Here is an 18,934-nt window from a genome sequence, read left to right on the forward strand (position 1 = left end):
CGGGACTCCTCCTGCCCCGAGCTGCTCTGTGTCAAACCGAAGATGCTGGGCTCGCTCCCCCGGCCGGGCCTCCCCGCACCGCTCTTCGCTGCCGCCGGAGCAAGGCACGCGGGGCTCGGTGCCGAGGGGCAGCGGGCGGTTTCAGCTCCGGCTCCAAACCAGCAAACGGGGGAGATGGAAATCCCTCGCTAGGGAAATGCTTTCTGCAGATGCTGAAGTCCAACGATTCATTTAAAAGGCTTGGCCACGGTGACAATCTAATGCCAGTCACGCTGTGTCCCGGGTTTCACCCTTTTTCCTTCACAATCCATCTCCCTCTTCCACTCCACATCAAGTCCTGTGAGGAGCGGCTGAGGGCACTGGGGTTGTTTAGTCTGGAGAAGAGGAGGCTCAGGGAGACCTCATTGCTCTCTGCAACTACCTGAAAGAAAGGTGTGGGGAGCTGGGGGTCGGCCTCTTCTCACAGATAACTAGCGATAGGACTAGAGGGAATGGCCTCAAGTTGTGCCAGGGGAGGTTCAGGTTGGAAATCAGGAGACATTTCTTCTCAGAAAGAGCAGTCAGGCGTTGGAACGGGTTGCCCAGGGAAGTGGTGGTGTCACCGTCCCTGGGGGTGTTCAAGGAAAGGTTGGACCTGGTGCTTAGGGACATGGTTTAGTGGGTGACATTGGTGGGAGGGGGATGGTTGGACCAGATGGTCTTGGAGGTCTTTTCCAACCTTAATGATTCTGTGATTCTACTGGTGGTAATCCATAACCCCTTCTCTTTAGAGCTCAGAAATGAGGCAAAGTCCATCCCTCCTCCTGTATTCTGCCAGGTTTCTCTCTGCCGTGCCCCACTCACACCTCTCTTGGTGTTTCTCAATGTGTTGATTGCTCAGCATTTGGGAGATTCTCCATATCCATACAAAATGGGTACAGGTGCAACCACATCAAATTGGCAGCATCTTGCCCTGATGTAAAGTGCTATACAAGGTTTGGGGTAATTTTGGTAGATGGAAGAACTCTACAGTTTTCAATTTCTACTTTAAAATGCCCTTCACCTCACCTGTCAGAGCAATCCACCCTTGGCAAATTATCAGCAAATATGGCAAGTGATATGGCTGTGGAGCTACTGCTGCACAGAAGCTGTGCAATTAACATGGGCATTATAACTGATTGCTTAATTTTACACTTGCATAAGTTTTGTCCTAAAACATTTGAATAAGAAGTTTTTATGTCAGGGATATGTTATAACGGAGCAATTCCTTTGCAAAGCTGTCTCCCCTCCTTGGAAACCTCACTGGAAAGGAAGCTGCAAACATCTTCATGTCTTTTCGTATTTTGAATATCCCAGTGCCCAGTTCAGCGAGATTCTGACCAATCTCAGTTGGGAATATAGCTGCTAGCTTTTTCATACTTTCCATCCATATGTCTTAAAATATATATACATCCTTATCAAGAAAAAAAAAGTTAGTAAAAGTCACTTTCTTGTATTCACAATGGTGCATGAGTCAGAACAGAAAATGAGTCTCTGAACATTGGGGAGTCCCTGAGCAAAAATGCTAGCTCCCCTGTGGAAAACTAAGCGAAACAAAACAAAACAAATGAACGAACAAAAACAAACAAAAGCAAAAACAAAACAAAACAACTTTTTCATACAACCCACTCTTTTCAGAGCTCTTAGAATGTGATTTACCTCACATAAGATTAAAGCCATGCTGTAACTTTGCTAAGAGTAAAGATATCTTTGTTTACTAAATGTAACCTTTCTAGGCTAATATGGCCTTACACATTTTTATTGCATCCTCATACTGAAAGGCAATGTGAAGAACTTGCTTAAAGTGTTTCTGTCTTTTGTATTTTTCAGATACCGTGATATAATGGTCCCTTTAAAAAACAGAAAGCAATCAATTCACTGTTCAGTAGCCTTTCCCGCAGGCCTTAGAATTTGCAGAAGGTTAATTGCATTGCCCTCAAACAGGTCCCTCTGCACTCAGAGAGAAAATGTAACTTGGCTGTCATGAACAGGCATCATGCATCTGATTTATCTCCTCATTGCACAACTCCAAACACAGACATCACCTCTGTCACACTTGCTTCATTTCCCAGTCCAGCTACACGGTCCAGCTCTAGCTGTTCTAGTTAGAAGGTACATCATATTAATATTTTGTCTCTGCCACGATGCCCGGCCTTACCAGGGGGTTTGTCAGGATTCATTCAGCCCTGGGTCGTAGAGGAACATGTCACACAGGTCTCCTTGCCACCTAATTCTCTCCATGCCACAGAGTACAAGGAGACATGAAAGCCCTCATCTAAGATTTGTACTCCAGTCACGTGTCATCTTGGCAACACCCAACCTGGGTCATTAAGTGCATTTTTTTACTGACCAAAAAGACCAAAATAATGGTAATATTAATTATTCCTACTTTCATTATATCAAACCGTAATTGTAACCCAAATGTTCAGACTGGGTAAAGCCCGTAGTGTAATTTATCTCATTTTCCAGGTTACCATTAGATGGCAGTGAATAGCTCCCTGTAAAAGGCTCACAAGCTCAGGCTGCACACTCAGAAGTTTTTCTCAAAAACATGCTAGTCATAGACATATCAGACAAATATGTTATTTAAACTGCCCTCAAGTGATTTTAAGATATATATATATATTAATATCACATGACACCTCAGCAACATACACTTGAAAATTTCAGCTTTGATAAGAAACAGTGATCATTCATCTCAGGCAGATTAATAGTAATCTATGTAACCTTTTGAAGATAAGTGAGAAATGAGTCAGACCAAGATGTATTACCTTTCCATGGTTTTCTCGTACAATTGCTTCATTTTTTCAATGGAGTTCCTCTCTTCTTTATCGTTTTCATTTTGTACACTGCAATATACACTCTACGACATTCAGTCATGAGGAGTTTGGTCATCTTGTTTTGATAGCTCAGAGAGAAAATTCTTAATAACATTTGACCTGTGTATTGGAATCTGTAGTCGAGAACTCCTTCTCCACTGCCTAGGGATTTTTGTTGCCTTTATTTTTCTGTAAGGTCAGTCAAGTGACAGCAGTAGATCTGCTGATACTCATTGCATCTCGAAATAACATCGAGACCACCATATAACTGTTCTAGCCCTGTTAGTAGCTATTAACTCCACCATTATCTATAATGCTATAACTCCCCATACAATGCCCATCTCACCAGATTACTTCTCACTGTGGATTTATCTTCAGCAGTACTTTGCTGGAACCACACACCCTTTAAAGGACGCTGAATATTTCAAGGTGCAGTGAGGAGGTGACTGGACAGTTCTGTGCATGCATATGGCCTAGGAAAACAGAGTGTCCTTGTGTAAGCACCACCTTTAACTTTGCCCATATTCATTTGAATAATGAGCTAAATCTCCCTGACCACTAATTCACCTCTTCCAGTACTACATACCTTCTGTAACTGCTTAGATGCTCTCTTTTCTTAGTCCATAGTCTGGAGAGAATTCCTCTAGCTTGTTGCTTGCATAAAAATCCATGTCCTTACTGTCTCTTTCTCTAAAGCACATCTCTGAAAACTAATCTGGCATGCAGCAGGAATTCTTCTTCTGGTCCTTCCACTGCTGCCTTTCCAGTTGGTACAACGCTGTAAACTGTTTTCCCTTTCTTACACCCTTACCCATATATGTATATATATATATATATATATACACCCAACTGTGCCATTTTTACTATAGAACTTTCTTTTTCTTTCTTTCTTTCTTTTTCTTTCTTTCTTTTCTTTCTTTCTTTCTTTTTCTTTCTTTCTTTCTTTCTTTCTTTCTTTCTTTCTTTCTTTCTTTCTTTCTTTCTTTCTTTCTTTCTTTCTTTCTCTCTTTTTTCTTTCTTTCTTTTTCTCTCTTTCTCTCTTTCTCTCTTTCTCTCTTTCTCTCTTTCTCTCTCTCTTTCTTTCTTTCTTTCTTTCTCTCTTTCCTTCCTTCCTTCCTTCCTTCCTTCCTTCCTTCCTTCCTTCCTTCCTTCCTTCCGTCCGTCCTTCCGTCCTTCCGTCCTTCTTTCCTTCCGTCCTTCTTTTTCTTTCTCTTTCTTTCTTTCTTTCTTTCTTTCTCTTTCTTCTTTCTTTTTCTTTCTTTCTTTCTTTCTTTCTTTCTTTCTTTCTTTCTTTCTTTCTTTCTTTCTTTCTTTCTTTCTTTTCTTTCTTTCTTTCTTTCTTTCTTTCTTTTTCTCTCTTTTCTTTCTTTCTTTCTTTTCTTTCTTTCTTTTTCTTTCTTTCTCTCTCTTTCTCTCTCTCTCTTTCTTTCTTTCTCTTTCTTTCTTCTCTCTTTTCTCTCTTTCTCTCTTTCTTTCTCTCTTTCTCTCTCTCTCTTTCTCTTTCTTTCTCTCCGTCCGTCCTTCCTTCCGTCCTTCCTCCCTTCCTTCCTTCCTTCCTTCCTTCCTTCCTTCCTTCCTTCCTTCCTTCCTTCTTTCTTTCCTTCTTTTCCTTCTTTCCTTCTTTCCTTCTTTCCTTCTTCTCTTTAGGATTCCTTTAATGTCTTCAGCTCCCTTGTACACTGAAACATGGCCCTCTTTCTGACCTTTTGTGTTACCCCTTCATCTCTTCCAATAACAATGGTGTTACAAATTTCTGTCACTTTTTCCCGCAGCCACTTTGGCATCCTGCACACAGAATCCCTTTCTGGAGGTGAGCAAGGTCTCACAGACCCTCTTTCCTTGCAGCCTACCTATTCCTTGAAAACTCAACTTGGACATCATAGATGGATTTTACGTTTTTTAAGTGGTGGAGATATAGCCATTTGCTAAAGTAGCCTTCCTTTTTTTTATTCATCCTTTTCACTACCTGACTAATTTGTCTTTTTCAGCCAAACAATTGTCTCTTTTACAACACCACACTGAGCTATAATCAGAAAGAAAATAGGGGTAGGCAGTGCAGACTGCTCTGACCACTGCTAAAGAAGCTGACAGAGGCCACCCTAATAAATCCGACCAGTGACCCACCTAAACCAGAAATTAATAGTCTCCTCGACAGTGAAAATCAGTGTTACACCAGTGGTTAAGTATATGAGAGGAAAATAGTAACTTCCATCAGTCAGCCTGGTATTCAATCCAGCTACCCAGAGGTTAAAGGCTCCATAGTTCCACTGCTAATTAAATCTCCCCAGTTTGGTGAGAGTTTTGCAATAAAACCTGTGTTGTTTTTTTTTTCCTTTTTTTTTTTTTTTCTCTCACTTCTTTGTTTGCTAATTATATAAAATACAATGTCTTTGGTTTTGAAGTATAAGTTAATGTACTATTTTTTAACACTGGATTTCAGAGTTTCATTCATTCTGCAGTGAACATGTTCGGGTCCTGCTGGCTTTTGTTGCTGCTCTAGGATTTACCTAGCTCCCACTAACAGTGGGTGGCAAACGTAATAAAAAGAAAAACTAATCAATTAAGCATTTGTTATTTGAAACTTACTTATTAGCCTTAACAACTATATATTCTATGAGCAAATGTTAATTAGTTTGAATTATTTGTTTACTTCTGTTTCCTCTGTATTCTCCTCAGAATAATGGCTCTACTACTTAGAATATAATGTTCTCTTTTCTAATTAATAGCAACTAATTTGAGATATATGCATGTACGAGTCTAACATAATTAATTTCCAGTGAGGGATTTTAGATTGTTCCTCCATCTGTATAGAGTTGAAGATTTATTATTCTCTTTCTTTCTTTCTTTCTTTCTTTCTTTCTTTCTTTCTCTCTTTCTTCTTTCTTTCTTTCTTTCTTTCTTTCTTTCTTTCTTTCTTTCTTTTCTTTCTTTCTTTCTTTCTTTCTTTCTTTCTTTCTTTCTTTCTTTCAATGTTTTGTGTTGGGTTTGCTTTTAAAAGCAGAAAAAAGGATGTTCAAAGTACTTCAGCTTCCATCGTGACTCAGGAACAACATTATTTTGATTAGCATTTGTAAACATTATTGCATCAGGAAATAGAAATGTACCTGTAGGCTGCAATACACTTTTGATATTTAAAAAAAACAAATAATATAAATAAAGGTGCAATAGGGATGGATAGAATGTCAGAATAATCATATCACTGGGAGTCAAGGACATCTTGTCCTTTCACAGTGTCCAGGTCCAGAGGTATAAAAGATTGTGTAAATCACATAGTAGGAAAATCTGGGATGATCTATCTTTTATGAATGTGTCCTTGCAACGCTTGCTGTTTAAACTCTGGATGTTCTCACTGATAAGCCACCAATCCTTCTCAGCACTTTGCCTAAAGATACCACGTGGTGAGAAGTTCTTCATATAAAAGGGAGATACCTGAATTCTTAACAATGATTCAGGATTCAGCAGTCCATCATTTCAAATCCCAACTGGTCCCTATTTCTAAGATGAAACGGGAGGAGTAGCTTCTAGATCTTGTTCATTTATGCATCTTTGAATCATATTTGTGTGTGTGCATTCTAAAATAAAGGGCTCGAACTTTCTCTGCACCTGATGGACTTGAGAGTGCAAGGGAAAGCAACAAAAATGCATGAGGTTTAGAAATCCTGTTAAAAAAAAGATTGAAGAAACTGGACCTGTTCCTCAAAATAAGGAAAAAACTCAGTGACAAATGTCTGAACTAACCATCTAGTCAGTTTTGAGATTGATGTAGGCACCTCCAGGATGTGATTAATCTGTTTCAAATGTCTATGTTGGAATGAGATAAATTACATCGCTTCTCTTCACCATCTATCAAGGGTTTCCGGGGAGACCCACTTGATGTAGACGGTCGCTCTAAGGTGAGCCTTCCTTCCTTCCTCCTTTCAATGCAAGGTGGTTGATAGGTTTTCAATTGCTAAAACAGTTTGTTATAAATTTGACCGTCCTTACTATCTGTGTGCTTTACCATGGTGACATAGCAGATTGTTACTTTAAATTTGCAACAAGGACAACTATCTATTAAGGGACATTTTCTGTACAGATAGTTTAACAAAGAAACAGGGGACCTATGGACTGTGGAATACCCTTCACTGAAGTTTTCTGAGAATTATGTTTAAACTTGCCTCCGATCAGAAGACGGAGAAAATGACTTTTGGTCCTCTTTATGTCTTCATAGACTTCTAATCTGACATTAAGCCTCATGAGCTAAAGAAAAACCCTGGCTTGGTTTTGTACCAGTAACATGATACCAAATAATTCCTGAGCATGATTCAGGGGTTGGCCCAGGCCAGGGACAGCTGCCTTCCAACAGGCAGTTTAGATTCAGCCACTCTTTTCTGGAGGCTAAGAGAGTTTAATAGTGGAGGTGGCTAGACATGCCAGTTGGCCTGAAGGCCAAAGAACAGGCTCTGTTATTTTTAATTTGTTTGTATTGATGTCACCCAAGAGTTTATTTGACTTAGAGAGAAAGGTGTGCTTTTGAACAGACCTGTAGCCACACTGTACCATGCAAGCTGACACCATCCCCTGAAGTTGACTGGGAAATCATACGACCCATTGCTATATTCACAAGAATATCCCAGCTAAAACCAGGACAGACAGCAATTCTTATCCTCAGCATTTCTTTTGAGAACATTTCCAGAATCGTCATGTCACTTCTGGTCAAACTTTCAGTCTTATGATTCCAGGGCTGGAAATCATTGTTTTGCTTACCTCCATAACTACTTACCTCTAATTAAGCAGCCTTATGCTTTTTGCCTCAGGTTGACATACGACAGAAACCATGCTGGAATCCTGGTATAGTGATGGTCTGAATCACGGCAACAAGGTTCATGTCTGAAGACACGTATAGCTGAATCCAATCATCATTTAATACCAAGTGGAGATTTACAACTCCACCAACCCTGCCTTCCATTAAAAGCTCTGCTAACAAAAAATGAATATAAATTCTCCACTGGAAGAGGGAATATAATCCTCAAAATATGTTCCTAGTGCTTAACCAAGATTTATGCCAAACTGCATTGTCCAGATGTCTAAAATGAGTTTCAGCCAGCTCCCATCAGTATTTCAGTCTTGATCTGCAATGCCAGTGAAGGTGCAGTTGTAAGAAAGGTGCAACTGTAACAAAGGATGCTTCAAAGCAGCTGCGAAGTTTTGATTATGTGGCTGGAGCCCTGATGCTCCCACAAGGTGAGTCCTTCCCACTAACAAGTAGCAAAAGAAGAACCAGCTTAGGTTATGAAAAGACAGTGTTTGTATAGATTAGAAAATATGGACCTGTGAGTTTCTCAAGGCAAAATCCTTATGGCAAAAATGGACATCAAAGAAACTTATCGCCAGAGGATGTCAGCATAGATCAGCATATGTAGGCTAGACAGTGCACACTGGCAAGCTGGATTTCCCTCTTCAAAGATCTCCTTTGTAAAAAGATCAGAACCTAACACATAAATGCATAACATGCTCACAGTCGGGGATTAACGAAAATAGCTCATAATATAGTTGAGTGAGTACTGAGAGCTGTAGCGCACCCTAGAATGATCTTAAAATGGATGAAGACCCTGGGATGTGCCACAGTGTGTAGAAAGTTTCAGTCTATACACAGCCAAGGAAAGTGAAGAGCTGGTTGGGAGCACAAGATCCAGTGATTCTCATTGGCAATTGATGCTCCTAAAGTATTTAAGCTTAAATGAATTGAGACTGGCAGATAAAAGCCAGAGTAAATTAATGGTTAAGTCAAATTTAGTTCTCATGAACTCCACTCAGTGCTCTGACTACACCTATTTAACTAAAGCTTGTCCAAATTTAACTACATTGCTTTCTAGTACTTTTACATTACTTTTTTAGTACTTTTACATTACTATTCTCAGAGACTACTTCTGTGCTTCCTTTTATAGATGACTATTTTTTTTCTGCCTGTCATTTCAGCCAATCCTGTTTGCTATTGTATTATACAAAACAGCACAAGTTTTGCTTCTGTTCACTAGATTGTGAATTGTCTTTTGCAAAGTTAAATCTACTTAAAACTCATCATTGGGATATACAAATTAACTTACATTTAACCCAAAAGATTGAAGTAACTTTAGCCCTTCTCTTTGTTAAGCTTTCTCGTCATATATTCTGTATTTAACTGGGAGAGATGCTGAGTGCTGTTCCAACCTAGAAAAACAAAGGAAGCAGAACAATGAGAGATTTAACAATGGTATTTAACAACATATGTCAGCATCATGAAAACACACAGCTATCAAAGGGCATGTGATTGTTCTGAGAGAGTATATTTTCTTTCCTGTGGGAAAAAAAATAAAAAAATAAAAAAGAAGTGCCTATTGGCCACCAGATAGCAGTGCTTCACTTTTTGCAGTTCTAAACTCAATTACAGTACTTCTTGCCTCTGTAGAAATATTTATATGTTGGGTCCTAGTGTCTTGCTCAGATATATCTCTAACAGAATTCATTAGAGACTTCTGATGAAAAAAAAAAAAGTAAAGATTTTGGAATTAGGTGTGATTAGGTGAATCCTAGATCATTTTAGGAATTATGTGTTCAGGAGAAATCATGGATATTGCAGCTTTGCTGAGTGGGGGGAGTTGGTTGTAGAAATACAACGGAATGCAGACATTATCATTCCCAATGACAAAAGTTTCAATGCAAATCTTGCACTTAAATATTTTAGTGCTTCTTCCTTGCTGCTAATATATTTCCTTATTTGCATTAATATTTCAGGAATATATCAGAAAGGTGTGGTTTTTGGACTCGGAACATAACCTTTACTTAGTTACATTATTTTAGCAATTTATCACTTTTTCCAAATATTTTAAAGCATCTGCATTTTTCTTTATTTAAAAGACTATTAAAGGAGCAGACTTTATAATATTCTTAGCAAGAAGGTATCCCTATTTTTAGTGTATTTTGTTAAAATGGCAGAAGTGTGATATACTATATAATAGTAATTAGCAGTGATATAATGTTGTATAGGTTCACATCACCTTACAAGAACCTTGCACCGGCTTCACTTTTTACAGACATAGTTCCAGACCTCAGGCAAGGTGCACCAGGTAGAGAGAATGGGAAAGGCCGTCTGGGTGTTATTCTATCATTCCCATGCGTCCCAGCTTTGATTTTAAAGCGTCTCAGCTGCTGCTGTAACCTGAACAGCCAGCTATGGTCCCAAAGGGATCATGCAATTCTGCCTTTCATCCCATACAAGGTGGGAGAGGTTATAATGGAAACTGTCTCTGTCCACTTCACACAAGAATATTCTTCATTGTGGAGAAGAATATCGGAGAGCCCCAGCAGGGCTGCATTCCTTTGGCAGCTCCTCCAGTGGCAGAACAGGGATCTGGTGATAGAACAGTCTGAGACCTCCCTTATTGCTGTGATTCATGTGACTTCTCCCACAGGGAATTTCACCTTTTGTGGTGGTATCCATGTCCACAGGGTGAAAAGGTGACCTTCTCTCCCATTTGTGGTTTCATTTAAACTGTGACAACTAAAGCAAACTGTTTGCAAGGAAAAGTGGTAACAAGAATGTTCTCAGCATTGTCATCCTTCTTTTATTTGAAGTTGATCGCCTTTCCCTTTTTTCTTCTATTATCTCTCTACAGTCACGAAAACCCAGCTTCTCCAATAACCAGCTTAAAGCAGACAACCAGCAAATATTCAGAAACAGAAAATCCTCAGTTTGATGACTCTTCTCAGAGTTACCCTATGTATAGAACATGCCTCTAACAGTTGGGAACTTGACTCTGACTGTGTTCAGGGATTTAAAACGCAAACAACCACTGAAACCAGGGAAACATTACTCCAGGAGTGCTTTGGGCATTGTGTAACTCTCTGAAGATCTTTCATCCTGGTATAGATTAAGGATTGCATCTTGGGTGGTACAGCTTGCAAAACGCCATTATTCCTAGAAAATCAAGTGGCTATGTCTTTGTCAGGTGTTCTAAAACAACTAAGGTGGGACTGGCTTTAGAATTATATATTTTTGCCTAACGCAAGTCCCAGCATCTGGTCCTGCAGCACAACCATCCGTGTTTCCAGCGCCTCAAGACCAAGTTCTAGCAATGCCTGAAGAAGCTCATGGAAAGCAGTCCTGGCCCTGGGGACAGCAAATGAGTCAGGCATGTATTGCTTAACATACGGATCTTTTCCGTTTGTTCTGGGATAAACACGAACACATTTTAAAACCTATTGATTAGCTTGAACTAAAGACAACTGAGCATCTTCTTTTAAATGGAAGTAACCACTTCCACAACGAAACCGTCACGTCAGCGTCCCTTTTGTACCTTATAAAGTGGACACAGACCATTTTGCTGACTTGTCTGTACACCAAGACACCTGACTGATTATTTGGTGAGGCAGACTATCTTCGGTGAGCTGAGGGAGGATATACAGGGAGGGGAGGATATACAACACAGCCACGACGCCGGCTGTGCCAGAAGCTCGAACCTGTAGCACCGGCTACAACTGGGAGAACCTTCTGTTCCACTTGTTACACGGGTTTCCTGCTCTTTAAGAAATAATGATAATAATAAAATACTTAGATCCAGAGGGCGCCTGAAACTGCGACCTGTGGTCTGAAGCCGGAGCACCGTGCCTGTGGTAAGGCGCCCTCGGCAAGATGCAGAGGAAAGGCAGGACCGCGCCTCCTCAGCCCTGCTGCTGCCATCTGGCAGCACAGCTTTCTCTACCTGTCCCCACCCTTCACCCACCATTTGATGATTTTTTTTAATAAAAAGCTCGATGTTTCCGCCAACGTAAGAATTTATCTCGGAGTACTCGCGCTGCCGCGCCGTGCCTCACGCCCTCCGCCACGAAGCCGGGGGCAGCCCGGCGGGCCCCCTCAGGAGCCCCGGGGGGGAAGGCAGCGGCGGTCGGCGGGGGGCGCGGGCAGGCCGTGCCGAGCCGTGCCGGGCCGGGAGGCGCTGAGGGCGGGGGCGGAGGTGTGTGGAGGAGGGGGAAGGCGGCGGAGGGGCGTCACGGCGGCCATAAAAAGGCCGGGCGCGGCTGAGCGGCGCAGCCGTGTCGCTCGCAGCCACAGCGGTGGGAGAAGCGGTGGTGGGGACGGCAGCAGCGGGACAGCAGTGACGGGCATGGGGACGGCGCTGGCGGCGCGGCTCGGCTTGGGGCTCCTGCTCCTGGCGCTCCTCCTACCCACGCAGGTGAGCCCCGGCGGTGGGACGGGAGCGAGCGAGCCCTCCTCGGCCCGTCCGAGCCCTCCTCAGCTGCCCGGTGCCCCGCAGCCGCTGTGGCCCCTCAGGGTCGGGGGGCTCCTGAGGGAGCGGCGGCCGCCATCTCGCTGCCCTGGGAGGCGGCAGCGGGGCGGGAGAGGGCTCAAGGGGCGGCGGTGGAGCCCTCCAAAGCTGAGTTAATTTCAAGAAGAGATGAGCGACAGCGACACCCTGCTCCGAGCCCCCCCTTAAGCGTCTGAGGCTTTGGGTGAGGTCCCGGTGCTCAGGGCATGGCAGGAGTGGGGGGCTCGCTGAGGGGGAGCGGCATCAGCCTCCTGCTGCTGCTACCCTGCTGGCCGGGTCTTAGCCTCGGTGCACAGATAATGCAGTGTTGTTGTGCCTGCCTGCCTCCCGGACACTGAAGCGATGAGCTCTATAGACCTCCTTTTGGGAAGGGTCGGTAAGACGGCGTTGGGAAAACAAGCAACAAAGAGCTTTCTGGAGGCTGTTTTAAATATTTTTAACCCCTTTCTTTGTAAGGAAGAACTTCATCCCTTTTCCATTGTCCTCTGTAGAGCAGGATCGTACCTTATGGGTACTGATATCTGTAATGGGCACTGCAGGGAGGTTTGTCTGAGGTCCCTTATACCATGATATTGTGGAACCCCTCTCTTCTGTAGGCATGCATGCATGCACCAGGAATCTAGGCTTTGTGTTCAAAGCAAAGATAACGTTAAAATAATATAACTCAAGTGTGCTGGGTATTGTGTGAAGACAGAAAAAATCCGGAGTAGGTTGGGACTTAAATCCCGCAAACTGATTAGGAGGTTTCTATGCAATTCAGTATTTATCATTTTGACTGCTTTCACACTGTGTGGAAGTGTGTTTCACTGTGATTTTTTAATCTTTATTTATTTTAAAATCTTGCAGTCCTGAATTGCTTCCAGCATGTTCCTGGTTGCCCAGAATCCTAACTACTAGAAGCTGTATACAGTCATGAAATTTTTCTGTGACTTTCTTTTGTTCGGTGGAAAATGCTCAAAGGATATGGTCATACAAGTTTCAAATTTAGCATTGTTTTAATGGCTTCAGCACTGAGCTATTACATATATATATTTCTGTTAAGGGTAGTTAACCTTTGCAGTAGCACTGGAAATATGATGAAGACCTTTTATGGAGAGAATTTACTAAAGTAGGTGCTCTTTTATAAAATGTTCTTACTTTAGCTAACTACCATTGTGTACCAGAAAGCGCTGGTATAATGAAAGTTTCCTGCCGTAGAACTGAAGCCAAGTTTGCCAAACTATACTTTTTTTAGGAGCAGATACGTTGTTCTTGCCCTTGCTTTTCATCCTTGTATATCACACATTCTTCACTAGAAGAGAAGAACACATTAATTTAGCTTTGAAAATTGTCCTGTACATGTGTAGGACATAGCTTGATGCTGAAGTTAAAGTGCAAAATTTTTATGTTCTATGCCTATAATTTGGGGGAGTGGGGGGAAGTGGTTGGTGGTGGAAGGAGACTGTTTTTTACCTTGCTTTCTGTCAGAATCTTTATTTATTGTTATACAGACTTTCCACTGCATTTCTTATGTCTGCTCTAGCATGCCAATAGGTTGTGATTTAATCAGTATAATTCCATTGTTTTAAGTTCTGCAGTTCAGTGCTATCATAGCAAGATAAGAGACGTGAAGCTGAAAAGTCCATTTACACAAGCCTCACTGTTGCTTGAAAGGAATACCCAAAGCAGTTACAGAAATAAAATCAATAGATTCTACGCTGTTTGCTCGTATTTCTGTTTGTGGCTCAATCTGCTAAGACAATGGATTCATGCAGTTATCTGGAAGTCCTTTTTATCAAAAGAATTGCTCTATACTTCATAGATATTTTTTTGGATGAGGTTTTTAGAAACCTACTTCTCTATTCTGTTTTGTTGCAGGGTTTTGGTAAAACTATAGCTCTATAACAAAAAACATTTAGAAAAATTTTAGATTTATTTCCTTTGAATTCAAGAAACAGGACTTATTAAACAACTTTATCCTTCTCTGTACAACAAGAGGCATGAGCAACTGTGGGTATTATATGAGTACTGTGACTGTGTGGTGTTACATGTTGTTAATTACTACTAATTTATGTCTTTTGATTAAAAAAAAAATAAACAACACTTCTATTTAACTTTTTCTACCCACATTCTAGATCTACTGCAATCCCAATGGAACAAGTCCAACACCTTCAAACAACCCTTCAGCAGCTTCCACTTTGTCAGCTGTCATAAATTCAGTGAACAGTACCACCCCTCACGGACATGGAAATTGCCTTCACTCTGCCACAAGCCTCCTTTTCATTCTCTCAGTTTCTCTTCTGTATTTTTGCTGTTAAGAGACTCTGGCAGGGAAATGGCTACCACTCCCCACCCAGTTTCCTGAACCATCTGAGATGGCTAGATCTTCGACCCAGCATGAAAATGAATCAGTCCAAACTCTGCATCAAACCGGCTTGGTTCCACTCCATACTGTAATTAGTACCAGTCTGACCTAGAGAATCACCTGCTGTTCTCACTTTCCAGAGCTGACCCAATATGAAAAGGATGTGACCAACTTCAGCACGGAGGTTAAAAAAAAAAAAAAAAAAACAAAACCTCTCTCACCAAATGAGTTTGAATTTGAAGTACAAGATGGAAGCAAAAAGACAGTATTGACAACTCCCGATTTAAAGCTGAGAAGAAATGCAGTGTCCTTGTAATAGTGTTGGATGGTAACACTTCAAGGCAGAAGGCTAGAGACTTTATCTACCACTTAGAATGACAACTTGAAGAGATTTTTATCTTCCTTTTAAGTTCATTAAAGTCAGTAGCTCATAGAAACGCTAGAAAACACAGAAAAGCTCAAATGGTTCTGTTCCTTCCACAGCCTGTATGGTTATAATCAATGGGTAGTAAGAAGGTATGCAAAAGACACAAAGTAACAGTGAGAAGGGTTTCTTCTAGATTTAATTTGTATGAAATTGCTATGAGGCTAAAACAGAACACCAAATTTTGTAAGAATCCTTATTTTTATTTAATTTCTGAGTTCTAACCAAGTGGCTAGTCAGGCAGGACTAGTTTTGAAATATTGAAAATCAACAGTTTTCCTAAGAGTTGAATTATTTACCATGGGGATTTGGTTTTGACACTTTATTTAAATTGTTCATATATTAAACCCTATGTGCCAGAGTAATGAGGTGTGGAAACATTGGGAAAAGTACCAGGAGCTTTTTGTAAATGAAGTTCAGACAAAAAAAAAAAAGTCAAGGGATAACAATCTCCTCTTTCCCCTATTTCTCCTCCCAGTTCTACAAGTTGTGCAAGTCCTTTTTGCTCCTGGAACTTTCCTTAATTATGAAGGATTTATAGAACCTCTTAAGTAATGTTTTAGTGCTGCTTTTTTTTTTGGCACAAAGTAAATAACTTACTGTTTTGTTTTGAAGAGTTTTCATTGTGATGGTTTACTTTAAACATGGGCTAATATTTGTGGTGGGGAGAAGGAACGGGGAGAGGAGAGAAAAACGCCAAAAAATAAGACATTAAATGATTAGGTGTTTGGAATCTGAAGACTGGAGTCTCAACTTAATCAATTTAAAAATGACCTTTGTAAATACTTTTTAAAAACTTTCTGAATCAAAATTGCTACACTTGCACAGATTGTTTCTGCATCATTCAACCCTTTAGATAATAGCATTTGGTAGTTGATCAAAGTAAGCTTTGTTAAGGAAGTTCAACTACCTTAATAACAGCTGGTAAGGAAAAAAGTTGATATAACAGGAGCATATATGATCATATCACTCTGTATATAGATATCTATCTCAGTATTAAGATCATGTCAAACAAAAGTGGCTCCCAATTTTTTTAAAATCCACATCTTCCAGTTACATTACCACCAATCCAGGTTATCAGATATTAATAGCAAACTAACACACATTCCTGTCAGTGAGTATACATGGCATTTCCTTATGCTTATCATTTGTATTGAGTAAAATGTTAATGATTGTATTTTTGTGTTTGTGTAATTATGCTTTGATTTATTAGCTACTGATTTTCATTGGGGGGGGGGGAACTGTAAATAAAACAGTGGACAGGCAATGCATTCTAGGTGCACTTCCAGACACTCCTACAAGAACTTGTAACTTGCCTGCGTTAAGTGAATGAGCTGTTAAGCAAGACAGTGTATGTGATTAAAAACCTCAAGGTCTAGAAACACTGATGTGTGTTAGTTTTATTTCTCTCTCTAAGGTTTAGTGATATTAAAAGCCTGGGTTCTACTCTGAAATCAGTGAGTAAATCAGTGAGTGAGATTTTTTAATATTTCTAATAACTAGTAGCTTTTCTGTATTCATTCCAGCCTCTTCCCTTTCAAAGTAGTGTGCTTTCATTTTAGGTGAACAGTGCTTAAACAGAGTTTTCCTTTGTTTCTTGTTGTGGCAGTGAGTTATTTCCCTTATAACAGCTAAAGCTGTTTTTCAGCTTGTGGTTATCGAGCCTGTGAATTAACTGCTTGAGGTTTCTGACTCCCAACTCCCACACACTACATGAATATAACAGGAATATTCTAATAATACAAGTTTCACCATGCTTAATGAAGGACAGAGGCTAGAAGAAGCAGTAATATGTGCGCTATTTCATTGAAGAGCAAAAAATAAACTGGATCAGAACTCAAAATACAGGTATTTACAGTTCATGATATTCCAGAGTTGTGGGGTTTTTTCATTTATGCTCCTTTCTAATAACCCTATGTTCTGCATGATCATCTTTACTCCCTAGATGTGGAGCAATGCACTTAAAAATGCCCAGCTACTTAGGCAAGCTGCACAACAATCTGCATTTTTTTCAGTGGGAAAGAGGCCCCCAGAGAGGCCTCCCGAGGCTCAGGAGGGAAGGCAGAGCGGCAGCCCTTTGATTGTGTTCCTTTACTTTTCCAGTAGGCTGAACAAACCCAAGAAGCAGAAGGGGTTTATCAAAGCTCGCCCTTTGAGCATATCTTGGAATCTGCGGGGACTGTCGGAGTGCATTGTTCCCCTATTTAGCTTCCCTCTCAATGCTTCTAGAAGGAAGCATGAAGATAAAATGTTATAGCAACTGCTATCTGGCTGTGTATTTTTTTGGCAAAACAAATTTGAAAACACAAATATTCAAAGACTGAGAACAAAGGCTGCGATGATAGGCCTTCATTCTATGATGTATCAGTAAAATGAATGAAACAGAGGAACGTGCCTGGAGTTCAGCGTTTGCTAAATATTTAAATGAACTAGGATGGTTGGTTTAATTGGTGGTGTGTTTTCCTTTTTTCTTTTTATTTTTTTTGAAAAAAAAAAAAAAGGAACAGATTGGTTTTTAATAGCATTTAGGCATATTTAAACTCTCTCGAGTTTTCACCAGACCAGTTGACTGATTTAGAAAAATGATGGGGTCACCTTTGTTCCGTTCCATTCCATCGCAGAACAATGGAATCACTGAGGAAGAAATCCACATGGAGAAAGAGAACTTGATGGATTTATTTAACGGAAGGGGAAGGCGGAAGGCAAGGGAGGAGAATATAGCCTCCCTGCTTCATGACTATCCCATTTTTTAAAATGACACCTCTAATAAGTGGAACCAGCTCTCACCTATGCCTCTCACTTTCACAGATCTGCCCAGCTGGAACGTGTCTGGATAATGTATATTGCAATGACTGAAACGATTCTTCTGTTTGATGCATGGCACTGCTTTTGTTGTAAATGTGCTAGCCACATATGTCCCGAATAAAGTATAACATTATTGTTTGAACGAAATGACCCACAAGGAGCACTCAAAATTTGTGTGCAGCCTACTGTTCATTCTTTCACAAAATCATATTCCTTAATTTTTTTTTTTCCAAATCAGTTTTCATCTGTTTCAGAAAAATGCAGGGGCTTTGAGCGTCTTTCATGCAGTGAAAATCTCCAGGTGGTGAAGTATCCCAGGCCACGTACGGCACTGTTCATAACAACCCATAAGCTTCTGCCAGCGGCCTCCTTGTTTGCAGCAAGATGAAATGGCGTGCCCTGAGCCTTTCTCCACGTGTGCAAAGGCAGGGCGTGTGGGGCTGTGGTACTGTGCCAAGGATAGCCCCCCTCTCTCCATGGGGAGACGTGATGTTGTTAATGTCTCAATAAAAGACTTTTCAGATGAACGCAGCACTATTTTGCCAAACTATCCCCAGCTTTTAGCCTAAGTCCTCAGATGCTTAGGATTTGCCCATGCAATGCAAATGTTCTCAAGCCAGCTCGAGGTAGGAGCGCACTAATTTCATTAGCACGGAGTGGTTTCTCCGGAGAGCAGCTCTGAGGCAGCCTCTTGGGCTGTGGGAGGGCTCCTGGGAACCAACACTTGCAGGGCCTGGCCCTTGTCATGCATCTGCCCAAGTCAGCGTTTCTCTGCACTCAGGTTACATCAGGCTCCACAGCACAGCTCTCAGTGACACCTTCTATCTGCAAGTGAGGACGTATATAAACACGCGTGTGTTAGAGGTATTTCAGAGCGATTTGCATTTGGTGTGCATTCAGGCTTCACGGGGATGCGATTTGCCCGTATATGACTAAAATGACCTAGGTGGCAGACATTGTCATTCAGCGTCTGTATTGTAACAGATACAATTGGAAACATTTCTTGTTTTTGCATTACAGATAACTTTGAAATGGGATCTGTCGGCTCTGCCTCACAGCAGCACAAAGCCTTTCATTATATAGCCCACGCTGCATTCTGCGCGCCGTACAGGTCTACCGTGCCCTGACGGATGGAGAAGCTGGGTACTTTAAATCCGTCGTTTTTATCTGCAGCAGCTCTAAGAGCACGAGGCTGTCTGCAAGACGTGCTCTAAGACGTGCTGTTTCCACCATTATGCGG

The 18,934-nt window shown here is 41.2% G+C and overlaps 1 protein-coding gene across 1 annotated transcript; it reads left to right on the forward strand.

Moving 5' to 3' along the window:
* Nucleotides 1–11,569: 11,569 nt before the first annotated feature.
* On the forward strand, nt 11,570–16,273 carry CD24 (CD24 molecule). The gene is made up of 2 exons (XM_048079213.2): nt 11,570–12,028; nt 14,236–16,273. Exons 1-2 carry the CDS (start codon nt 11,585–11,587, stop codon nt 14,416–14,418), a joined length of 627 nt encoding a protein of 208 aa, XP_047935170.1. The 5' UTR covers nt 11,570–11,584; the 3' UTR covers nt 14,419–16,273.
* The last annotated feature ends 2,661 nt before the right edge of the window (nt 16,274–18,934 follow it).

The sequence above is a fragment of the Anser cygnoides genome, chromosome 3, assembly GCF_040182565.1.
Source record: "Anser cygnoides isolate HZ-2024a breed goose chromosome 3, Taihu_goose_T2T_genome, whole genome shotgun sequence".
NCBI lineage: Eukaryota > Metazoa > Chordata > Aves > Anseriformes > Anatidae > Anser > Anser cygnoides.

Excerpts from the sequence above, each read along its gene's own strand:
- CD24 (XM_048079213.2), top strand. The coding sequence starts at position 11,585 with ATGATTTTTTTTAATAAAAAGCTCGATGTTTCCGCCAACGTAAGAATT. Across the intron at positions 12,029-14,235 it reads CGCTCCTCCTACCCACGCAG|ATCTACTGCAATCCCAATGG; the intron begins GTGAGCCCCGGC and ends CCCACATTCTAG.